The sequence below is a fragment of the Orbicella faveolata genome, unplaced genomic scaffold (genome assembly GCF_042242905.1).
Source record: "Orbicella faveolata isolate gen_17 unplaced genomic scaffold, um_ofav_v1 contig_12, whole genome shotgun sequence".
Classification (NCBI taxonomy): Eukaryota; Metazoa; Cnidaria; class Anthozoa; order Scleractinia; family Merulinidae; genus Orbicella; species Orbicella faveolata.
In genome coordinates this window covers 13,772,756-13,785,000 of record NW_028301539.1, presented here as the reverse complement: position 1 = coordinate 13,785,000, position 12,245 = coordinate 13,772,756, and the positions used below count along the sequence as shown (strand labels likewise).

At 37.7% G+C, this 12,245-nt stretch overlaps 2 protein-coding genes across 5 annotated transcripts in view; one reads left to right on the top strand and one right to left on the bottom strand.

Moving 5' to 3' along the window:
- The window catches only part of LOC110057959 (serine/arginine-rich splicing factor 6-like), a 32,357-nt gene extending 21,984 nt beyond the window's left edge, over positions 1-10,373 (bottom strand). For both annotated transcript variants that reach the window (XM_089283804.1, XM_089283805.1), the window contains exons 1-2: positions 10,155-10,373; positions 2,523-2,593 (exon numbers count right to left, since the gene is read on the bottom strand). In XM_089283804.1, coding sequence (XP_089139930.1) covers positions 2,523-2,593; positions 10,155-10,289 — 206 coding nt within the window. In that variant the 5' untranslated portion in view covers positions 10,290-10,373. The remainder of the gene's footprint in view (positions 1-2,522; positions 2,594-10,154) is intronic.
- An 85-nt stretch (positions 10,374-10,458) lies between these two features.
- LOC110057937 (ubiquitin conjugation factor E4 B-like) overlaps positions 10,459-12,245 on the top strand; it is a 320,893-nt gene continuing 319,106 nt past the window's right edge. For all 3 annotated transcript variants that reach the window (XM_089283777.1, XM_089283778.1, XM_089283776.1), the window contains exon 1: positions 10,459-10,609. In XM_089283777.1, coding sequence (XP_089139903.1) covers positions 10,586-10,609 — 24 coding nt within the window. In that variant the 5' untranslated portion in view covers positions 10,459-10,585. The remainder of the gene's footprint in view (positions 10,610-12,245) is intronic.

Below are 12,245 nucleotides of genomic sequence, written 5' to 3'. Positions count from 1 at the left end.
GAGAGGTTCTAATATCTTTAAACCTAGCACACACTACAGTACCACTCAAAAGTAAGTTACCACCTTTCGTCTCCTTTCTCTCGATACATTTCTTGTTTCTTGCGAGACGCGTCTCGTTTCTCTCGAGAATCACTGAAGCCTTTAGTATGGCATATATTATGCATAAAAAACCGGTTTTGTGTAATGATTGCTGCTCTGCAGTTCCTTGTCAAATCGATGGGACCGTCAAACAAAACATGCATCGATCTTTTGCTCGATTCATATTGAACAAAGGTAATATCGAACATCGAACGTAACTACAAGTAGAGTTACGTGCGTTTCAATTCATGCGATCATGGGGGCAAAGAGTTGATTTTGTGAATCTTGCTCACTCCGAATGATTCAGTTACCTACATTTGCTCGCTCTTCAATAACCACTAACTCAAACAAACATTTAATTTTGTGTAGGAGAAAAATGTTCCGGCTTTTGGCATGCACCGGCGAGTCAATTGTTTATAAATGGGAGCCATAAAAGCGTCATGGAAGTTGTTGAAAAAATGATATCTCCGGTTCTCTTTGGCATAAATCGTTCATTCAAACGCCAAAATACTATATCTTTGAAGACAGGAGTTTTTTATCAAGGTTTCTGAGATGCGCCGTTTACATTAGTTTTAAATTGTTCTGCTGGCGCGAGTTCTTCCTACTGGTACGCGTCGACGAGTCAACAACATAAATGAACTTTATTGTTCTCCAAAACGTCAAGGCAAACACTTAAAATATGTAAAGTTCTATTTGGCATAAATCGTTCATTCAAACGCCAAAATACTATATCTTTGAAGACAGGAGTTTCTAATACTGTTTATGTGATGCCACATTTACATGAAGTCAATGTTTCTGCAAGGGAAAGTTCTGTTTAGCTGCAGTCAATTTAATACCCCAATGAAGTTTGTTTTGCAAAGCTCTGGGGCAAAAACATCGCCGGTTCTATTTGGTATAAATCGTTTTTTCAAATGGTACAATACTCTCTCTTTAGCAGATAGAATTTTTGTTGCTCGACAGAGAAGATTTCGAACGGTATGTGAGAAAACATTTTATATATCGGTTGATGCAGGGTTGAGTAATAATTAGTTGAGGTTTCATGATCAAAGCATGGTTTTGCATGTTCACAAGTTTGAAGAAAATGTTATTCGAGGTTTCATGATCAAAGCGTGGTGTCGCATGTTTACAAGTGTGAATAAAAAGTTAGTCAAGATTTCATGTGCAAAGTGAGCGTTCACAAGTTTGAATAAATAAGTGAAGGGAAGTGATTTATGATCCAAGTGTGGTTTCACATGTTCACAACCTTTGAATAAAAAGTTAATCGAGGCCTCATGTGCAAAGCATGTATTCACAAGTTTGAATTTTAAGTTATTCGATGGATCACTTAGGGTCGTTTTGCATGGTCAAAATTTTTGGATAAAAAGTTAGTTGAGTTTCCCAACAAATCAGTCGGGAGCAGGGGTGGCGCTGCTGTGTTGACTTATTGATCACGATCGTGGCTTTAACTTGCAACATGTAAATTGCATGTGACAAAACTCTACATGTTGTTTCATGAACACTACATGTTGATTATCAACTGTATGAATCCTGTTTAGGGTTGCAAACAAACCTTGGTTTAAGATCTATACAATACGAGAATTGATACAACTGTAAAACATATTTGTAAACACGAGTGACTGTTGCTGACGATTCAGATACCTTCAACTTTTATCATGCATGTATTTACAAAAACTAAGTGTTAAGCACGTCTGGCTGGAAAAGGTTTGGCCGATGTATATGAAATAATATTGGACGCTTGAGAATTTATAATACACACACGGTACACATGCACTGCTGATGAGAACGAAAATCGTGTCTACCGCGCTAATCGATATGATACGATACAGACGTCTTATACACAAAACAGGTTTCGAATACCAATGAATGCAAAGTATTGGTACTTCCAGTGCACTCGCGAGAAACGAGTCACGTCTCGTACTCGTCTTGTTTCTTTCGAGAGGAGTCTTGTGAGATGGTGGTAACTTACTTTTGAGCGGTACTGTACGTTGTTAACTAGCCCTGGGACAAATATTGCAAAAATATGGCGTTCCTTGTACTTTGTGGACTGTGTAAACAGACTCTCAGGTAGGTGCAAGTTGTAAACTTGGGTCTACTTGCAACTCTCTTTGGTCAGGCCTTGTGAGCACTTATGTTGACTGGCACTTACTTTGGTTGAGATCAAATTTGCACACAAGTCAACGTAAGTTTTTCACTGTTTGGCCACCCAACCTACGTCAATGCAAGTTGAGTGATGCCCATTTGAGTACGTTTGGTCAGTCCTTAAGGCTTACATGGTATTGTTGGCAAAGCTTTATTGAGCAGATGAGACATAGTTTAATCATACAAAACTGTTTAAGTGGTCATGTTTATAGGTTTACCTTTCATTAATCATACAATGTCTATCGTGTGAAACATGGAATCCTCACCGAAAAGGAAAGGGATAAAAAGTTCTTAATTTGACATACCTTTCTCCCATGAATTCCTTGTGGTTCATTTCGTAAACAGCATCATCAGCATCTTTATAATCTTCAAATTCCTGACAATTTCCCCAAAATAACATGTACACGTAATTACGTAAGTGACAATTCACCTTGGGTTAAAACATTGCTCGTATACATGTATGCAAGCTTAGGGATGGTGTCCTCAAGCAGTTTAAAGGCCTTGGGAAGCTATAACTCTTGTTATATTTGTTTCACTGAGCTAAAATTTTGTTTTGATCATATGACCAATTTGTTAAAATTTAGTTAATCAGTGAATTGGTCATGAGTTTTAACTATATTGAACAATAAATGAGCATTTTTGATGCAAATTTAAATAATCTACCTCGCTACGTTTGGAATAATCTTCCTTCATTTCATATTTTAGAAGATATGAATGATCAAAGTCAAATTTTGTTGAAATAAATGACCTTTATCCCTATAATTTTTTTCTACAGAATGAGGGAAGATCCAAACGTGAGAAGATGCAAATAATTGACCTACATCTAAAATGTGTTTTTGCTGGATATTACTAAAAACCACCACCAATCCCTCAAGTAAAGGCTATTTTCCGCTAAATGTCACGTGACCTGCCAGACGCACTGATTCTACTTTCAATTGTTCAGGACATTAAAACCTAATGGTGCTAAATTTGGTTCCATTGTCATTTATTTTTTTTGTATTTTTTTTCCATTGTGATTTATGACCTCATCAACTCTTTGAAACAAAAGAACCAAGACTTGAATGACGAAATTTGCATCTTGAGGACAAGGTTGAATCAAGAAATTGACGCAGCGAAAAAGCTTACTGAAGAGAGGGATTCCTTGAAAACTGCACTACAAATTGTTACGAAAGATTTAATGAACTTGTCAGACGATAGGCCAATATCCCGTTCTGATCAGGTAGGTGATGATAACAGGTCTCAGTTCAAAAATGTTTCTGGCGGCGAGAAGACAAAGAAATCGAAACCTCGAGATCCAACTCAACATGTCAACCATCGGAATCATTTTGAGCCCCTGAGACATGAGGATTCGGTGATAGATTCTACACCTTCTAGTAATGCAGACAAGTCATTCACAACTGTCTTGGTGGGCGATTCTATGATAAAACAAATACAGGGACGGAGGCTGGGTAGGAACGTCGGCCATCGTGTGGTTGTTAAATCTTTACCTAATGCCTACTGTCGACAAGAGCCCTCAACAGATTATTCTCCACGTGGGAATGAACGACCTACGTGACCATACTCCAACCGTGGTAGCTGAGAACATTATGGACCTTGCCAGGAAAATTGAAATGGAATCCAATGCTGAAGTTATCTTATTGGAGCTGGTGTCAAGATCAGATAATGTTCCAAATGATGCTGTGAAAGCTGTTAACAAGCGCCTTATGAAATACTGTAATCAAAATGACTGGAGAATGATTAAACATCAAAACATCAACAGAAATTGTCTAAATAAGAGCAGACTACATCTCAATGAAAAAGGTAATAACATCCTTTTTAGTAACTTTGTGAATGCCTTAGATAATAGCTCCATGCACTGAATTCCTATTTCCAAGGGTGCCGATCAAACCTCTGCGGCCAAAGAAAATTTCAATTTCTCTTACGAGTCTTCTAGGGCCGATGCAATCTCTGTAGCGGAAGAGAATTCAAATTTATCTCGTGAGTCTTCTGCCTTTTTACCTTCAATGCGTGGCTTTAAATTAGCCTCCTTAAATATTGCAAGTTTGTCGAAACACATTGACAAGCTGAGAGGTTTGCTCTCTGATAACCCTCTTGATATATTATCTATTCATGAGACGAGGCTCGATGATTCTGTCAGCACGACGAGGTTTACATTCCCAGTTATGATATCATTTGCCGCGATCGTGAATGTAACGGTAGATTTGGTGGGGGAGGTTGCATCTATGTGCGATCTAATATAAATTTCTCTTTACGCCCTGATCTAAGTGATATACACCTCGAAAACATACATCGAGATTCGTACACCTCGATCTAAACCCTTTCTTATTGCTACCTGGTATAGGCCTCCTAATTCATCAACTGAGATATTTTCTCATTTTAAATCCTTTGTTGGCAAGCTTGATGCGGAGAACGTTGAATTCTATTTCACGGGTGACTTTAACTGTAATTTGGCTTCTCCGCTTCCTGATATCAGCACAGTGTTGTTAACCAATATTGTTGATATTTATAATCTTCACCAACTAATAGATAGTCCAACTCACATTACTCACACATCTACTACTCTGATTGATGTTATTTTTACAAATTGTCAGAATAATATTGTTTCCGCTGGTGTGTCCCATGTAAGCGTAAGTGACCATAGTCTCATCTGTGTATTCCGTAAGATCTCCATCAATTCACCTAAAGGCCACTCTACATTAACTTATAGGAAATTCAGCAATTTTGACTCCGCCAGGTTTCGCTATGATATTTTAACACAAGATTGGGACAGGGTAAACAGTTATGATGACCCAAACAAAGTGGGACATTTGGAAAAATCTATTTTTCAATGCGTTGATAAGCATGCCCCACTGCGTACAAAATGCATTCGGGCATCTAAATCACCCTGGATCACACCTCAGTCGAAGAAAAGAATGCATTATAAAGATGTTCTCAAAGTGAAGGCCATTCGTTCTGGAAATGCATGTGACTGGATGATATTTAAAAAATGTCACAACGCTGTAAACAGTGAAATCAAACAAGCCAAGGAAAAATTCTTCAAAAATGCGTTGTGTGAAAACGAAGGTAATTCCCATATGACTTGGCGAATAATTAATGAACTTACTTCGAGGAAAATCCACAGCTCTTCTGTTAAAGAGATTAAACTGGATAACAGTAGCATTAGCGATCCGCTGGAACTTTCGTCTGCTTTTAATGATCATTTTTCTAGTATTGGACAGAAACTTATCAATGCCATCCAACAGAAAGGAGACACTCTGTCTTACCTAGATTATGTTAAGGAGACCGAACATAGATTCGAACTCAAAAACACTGACTGTTCAACAGTTTTTTCTTTATTATCTAAACTTTGTAAATCTAAAGCGACGGGACTAAATAAAATCTGGGCACGACTTCTTCGCGAGTGTGCTGATCTGGTTGCAAGTTCTCTTTGTGCCATTTTCAATAAGTCTATTGTATCCGGTGTTTTTCCTACTGAATGCAAGTCCACAAAAGTAATTCCTTTATTTAAACAGGGAGAATGTTCCGATTTAAATAACTACTGCCCTATTTCTATCATTCCTGTTGTAGCTAAGGTCTCTGAGAGAATCGAATATTTAACTGAGAATAATCTAATTTCCTGTAATCAGTCAAGGTTTCGTTCACTTCACTCCACTGCTACTGCCTTACTCGAAGCCACTGATACTTGGGCTTTCAATATCGATAAAGGTAATGTTAATGCAGTAATTTTTCTACATCTGAAGAGAGCTTTTGACACCAGCAATCACTCTATACTGCTATCTAAATTAAAAGCCTATGGTGTCAGAAGCAACTCGTCTAACTGGTTTAAATCCTACTTGGATAATCGTACACAGAAATGCTTTGTAAATGGCTCTCTCTCAAATAGCCAACCTTTAACTTGTGGTAGTCCTCAAGGTACAATCCTTGGACCTCTCCTCTTTACACTCTATATAAATGATCACTCTATACAAATATAAATGAATAGACTCCCGTCTTTTACTATCGACAGTAATTCTATTAAACAAGTAGAATTTACAAAATCTCTTGGAGTATATACAGATGAAAACTTAACTTGGAACATACATATCGAACCTATTTCCAAAAAAATTGCCTCCTGCATTGGCATCTTGAGGAGAAGCAGGTGCTTGTTTCTGTTTATAGTTTAGGCACGGCATGGCATTGCTATTTGATTACTGTCCAGTTGCCAGTTTAGTTTACATGTGGCATGGATTTCTATGTGATTATATTTACCCATTTAACTTTAATAGGTTTGATGTGGCATAATTGTTTGCTTGTTCAGTTTAGGCATGGCGTGGCATTTCCACCTGATAACTATCGCCTGTTCAGTTTAGTTTAGGCACTGCTTGGCATTGCTATTTGATTACTGTTGCCTGTTTTGTTTAGGCATCATCGCAGTTCAAACATGGAGAAATTTACTTTCGACTCAGCTGTTCCTTTTGCAAAGCAAGGCTCATGAATGTGAGACTAGGAATCACATCCATCATCATGTAGAGGGTGACAACTCGACAATTGAACTCTTTAGGTTGCTTTTGAATCCACAGGCTTTATCATCACTGTTGGGACATGATTCCAGGTAGGCCACAAGAGACAGCCAAGTGTGGTACAGTGTCTCCAGGGCACCATAGAATGAAAACCACCTGATAGCAAACACTTCCTCAGGGATGTCAAAACGCGCCGGCGACCTGCGAAATCGCTGTCTACTTGGAGGTTTTCGCTGGCTGCAAATTGGCGGGGATAAGCGAGAAAAAATGGCTGATTTCAATAACAATTAAAAATAGAGGAAAAAAAGAGCGGGTTAAAATTATTTATTGTTTCACTCATGGATTGGATGTATTTTGTAATGAGCAATTTACAGAAGAACTTTCTGCTCACTTCGCTCGCGCACGCTGTGATGTACAAAATGCAAATAAGGTGGCTATGAATAAATTTACATCTGGTTTGTTTACATTCTCTTTTCTGCTTGTTAAATTAGCTGGATCTGCAGTTATGTTCTCTTAAAACAAACCTCTAGTTAGCAGTGCCAATTTGCGATCAAACTTATATATTCAGATTCCGTCTTTCGCTGGACACGACGCTGTTAATGTTTGTTATCTAATTATCAAAATTTGATAGCCCGCAAAGTTTTCGTATTTCACAGTTTTGAAAGTGACGTTGATTCATTTTGCAACACTATATTTTAAATTACTTGGCCAGAGTTCAAGGTGTAATTCAAAACTGTCGGTATTTTAAAGACTATCATCGACAACTTGGTTTTATCTTTTGTGCATTATCAGGTTAAATCACAAACAACGTCACGTAATCATTTCACGGGAGAAAAAATACTCAGTGCGCTTGGTGAAGATACTGTTTTCATCAGCATCGAAGTGTGCAGTTTCGAAATGTATTTTACCTTTACATCCTTGCGAAAGGTAAACACTAAAATTTGTAAAGATGTTGACTTTGAAAATAAATTCCTTTTAAGACCTTTTAATGTCATTCACAAAAAATGCATTACATTTTTACGCTAGCCGATGTCCCGCCACTGTCGCAATGGTGTTTAAACAACCAGACGTATGAAACAAACACATTTTTGCCTGGTTCTTGAGAGAAAATTCGTGTTTTGTGCAAGTTTGAAAGGAATGGCTGAACAACAGTCTTCTTTGGTGAACTTTTTAAGCAAAAGAGTAAGAAGCGAAAGAAGTGAATGTGAAGGTAAGTTCTGTGAAGCTTTTCGTTATAGAAAACTGACATAGTACAGGTTTAGTCGATAATCTGAAATTACATTTTCCAGTGTGAGTATTACAGTACCAGTCAAATGTAAGTTGAGAATCGAGAATCAAGTTTCAAGGCTTGAGTTTCGAGTTTCGAGTTTCGAGTATCAAGTTTCGAGATGCTTGAAGAATTTTTCGAGAAAGCGATTTACATCTCGAATTCGTAACAATAGAAATAAACAATACCACGCGTCGTGCGGCTTCCGTTATTCTTTTATTATGTATTTCATCTTAACGTCCAAATTGTTAGTCTGGAGTTGAAGTCTTGAATCACAATTCTATAGCATTCGTTGCATAGAAAAACAACACGTGTATGAATCAACCAAATTTAGAGAACGCAGCCTGCGAGCGTGAAATGATATTTCTAGCTCTTTCCGGTTCCAGCAAACTCAAATTTCAACTTGCTTGCCGTATGAAAATTTCTAAGTGTTACTGCGATTGTACTGCAAATGATTTTCTAGTCAAATATCGTATATAAAAAAAATACTTATCAAGATACCGTGCAAGTAACTTGAACATTGCCTGCGTTAGTGGACAGCTTTTCGGCTCTTGTTTGCGTTGACAGCCCGCAGTGATTGTTTGAATTTGCATAATGTTCATTTTCGTGATTTTCACCGATTATGTTTGTGTGCGACTCAATGAAACTGTGAAACTTGCATGGCAGCATTAAATTACTCATGTCATGTGAACTTCTGTTACATTAAGGCATGTTTAACATAACAACTTGGTTTAAACTACAAACAAAACTTCCCGTGCCTTCGTAAAAAACCTAGACAGATCCCAGATGAAAAGACTGTGTTGACTCTTTTTGTTGACTTACAATTACAGGCTGGCCAATCAGAATCGTTGCCTCCCACAGTAGTAAAATTCAGCAGAAAGGTTTTCCACTGATTTATTCATTTTTTTTTATTTAACAGCTTTAACAGTTGATATATCTTAATTTGTGTGACATTATGATTGGTAATCGAACAATTGATCTTAAATGTAACTTCAGCGGAATATAAGATCTTTCAATTTTGATGTGCATTTTCTTGTCTGCAGGAAACAACCTGCTTTGAGAGTTTCTAACTTTTATCCCTCTTGGTTGCTGGTCTCTAGGTAAGTATGGGTCAGGTAAGTTGTTTCCACTGATCCATTCAGTGTGACGGTGCCAGTTGGATACCTCCCCTTCCGCTTATGGCTTCTGCTCCCCGCTAACCTTTCAGGCACCAGTTCCCAAGCTCATCTATTTGTGATGAGTTTAAAGGAAAAAAAATTGTCCCCTTAGCCGATTTTTTAAGGGATGATTTCAATTGCACTGTGGGATTTGTGCAATTGTCTGGCCTGGCTCAAACCCTGAGATAACAGTTGGTTTTTCAGCTGAAAGCCATTAACCGTTAGTGGTTGGCAATATGCTGCTATCCTGGGCCTGGTTGTTCAAAGCTCAATTATGCTAAACCACGATTAACAAGGATTTTGATTTCAGTTTTGTAACTTTTCAGTGAGGTTTTCTGTTTATAATGTTTGTCCTTCAGTTTTGAACTTGACTAAGCTTAAACTACACAAAATGTTAGCAGTAAAAAACACTTTTATACAAGAAAAATTAATAATAGTTAACTTTTAATCCTGGGTTAGCGTTAACCAACATTTGAACAGCTCGGCCCTGGGACCCGTTTCTCGAAAGCCCCGGAAACTTTTTGGGTCCGCAAAGCCATTCTTAGTCCATCTGTATCTAAAAACAGAGAAGTGTATACACCTGAAACTTCTTGTACGAAGGGAACTTCCCTTCATATTAAGAATATGTGAATAAAACAGCTCTGTAATCGTAAGGTTCGAGATTTTGCTATGGCTTTATGGGCCCGAAAAGTTTCCAGGGCTTTCGAGAAACGGACCCCTGGTGGTGCAGTTGATTATGACAATTTCAACCCTAGCTTGTGGTGTGTAAACCATGCTTTGCATGATGCAGAGAACGTGTGCGCACTGACAAAGGTAGGCATTGTCCTTAGAGAAGTTAACACATTATTTGAGAAGGTTCAATCATACAATCTACGTGTACATGGCTAAAAGGACTTTAGGGAAAACGGTTCATACACACACCACATTCGTTTATAACAGACGTCCTTGGGAAAGTAATTGTGTGCTTATATGAAGACTTAAGCTATAAATAATTACAGACCTATCTGTACGTACCACAAAGCCAAATCCGTTCTTCAAATTTATGTCTCGGATACGTCCAAATCCTCGAAAAAACTTCTCAACGTCTCTTTCCTTGATATCCCGAGGTAGACGACCAAGAAAAACCCTTGGAGCTCTGTCTCTGCTCATGATTGCTTACAATAATGTTTAAAACAGACGCGAGACAACGCCAACCTTCTCGTAAAATGGATGTGAGGGAAACCGAGTATATGCTATCCCGACAGGCCTTTGCACGACCCTTTGCGCATGGACCGGAAGCGCGTGACATGAATAACCAAATGTAAACGTCAGATTAACCGCGGGCGCAAGAATATCTTTTTTTCATCAACCAACGCGACACTGCAAGTGCAACACTGAAGAAAATTCAAGAAGGTGGAAACGTTATATAGTGCTACGTTCTGTTCAAGATAAGGAGATCTGTGTAAATGAGCGAACTAACACCTGACGAGGTATGCCTAGTAGGTTTTTCATTGTTAATGGTAACATTTTATATTCTCAGTTGAAAATTCTTTGTCAGTAAAATGTAGCTCCACTCGTTTGTGCACCTCTTAAAGCTGTTATGTTTAGTATATCATAAGCTGACATTTCTTAAGCCAAGTTTACTCTAGTCTCGTTTTCATGACTGTTGCAAACGTGGTTCCAGTTTATAACAACTACAGTCTCTATTTTACGTTGTTTTCTGTAATAGCAAAATGCGTTTTTGGTGTCAAGTGCTTTAGCAACAGCGAAAACAAATTCGAAAAATACGTGCCATGCGGAGCCCCATTATTCTCATGTTCAAAGCCTGACTGAGCTAACCCAGGATAAACGAGAATTTTGATTTGAGTTTGTAACTCTGTGGTGAGGTTTTCTGTTTATATTGTTTGGCCTTCTGTTTTGAGTTTGAATAATCTCAAACTACACAAAACAAAAGCACTAAAAACATTTTTATACAAGAAAAATTTATACTTCAGTTAAATTTCAATCCTGGGTTAGCATTAATAGGCATCAAACTTGAGCCAGCGATATGGTCGTGTGATCTTGTTCAGCAGATACCTTGTTTTGACAGGTGCCAATTAACCATAACATAGCCAATAGCAAAGATGTACGCTGTAAATTAAGGCCGCATTTACTAGAATGCGTATGTGCCCATGAGCTATGCTGCTAGCCATGATAACCATAAGAAAGTCTACTCATGAGTGTCCTTTTCTTCAAAAAGATGGCTCTGAAACCAATGTACAGATTTTTTGTGGTTACTGGTATGTCATTGGGTCTGTTAGTGAGTAAGTTAGTAAACTTGTGAGTAAGAAAGATAGTCCGTGACTTTTCAGATCTAACGAAGCAAGGCCGAAAAAACCTCCAGATTTGCTTGAGTTCTTTTAATTGATTTTCACCTTTAAAACGCAAGTATTAATGAAAATAACTACTTTTACTGTTTAAACTTGGTTCCGTTTAATTTGATACCACTGTTGGAGTGAAAAAATTGTGAATTTACTAGCAGAAAGATAGCATTATGGGAGCATTACGGAGCGTTACAAATGAATACAATCTCTAACCGCTGACTGCGCGAAGGACATTGCAGTGTTGTTTTCCCACACTCTTTGACATGACATGACATTGTTTGGATAATCACATACCTGGTATGTTGGTGAGTAGCCGCAATGTTTTCTCAGATTTCTACCTTTCTTTTCACTAAGAATCTTGCAGGATTTTGAGCGGTTTCTGAAAGGTTTTGATTGGAAATACAATGGTTACATGCCTTGAAAGATCATCCATCAACCAAATAAATGGACATTCTCAAATTGATGTTTATTTCATTTTCTTATACTACCCAGAATTAGACAGTATGTTTGTTTCATTATATATACTTGTTTCAATTACAAATTGAAATTGAAAGATTCACGTAAGTCAGGATTCCTTAACAGGATAATAAAAAGCTCTACTGGCAAAAAGCCATCTGAACCAAGTTGATAAGATCTCTTTATACGCAATATGTGAACTTACAAAGGAAAATGTGCACTAGCCCTTATGCGTTAAACGGATAAAAAGATTTATCATCCATTTGTTATCTGTTTGTAATCTGTTTAAATGTTTCATGAAAACTGT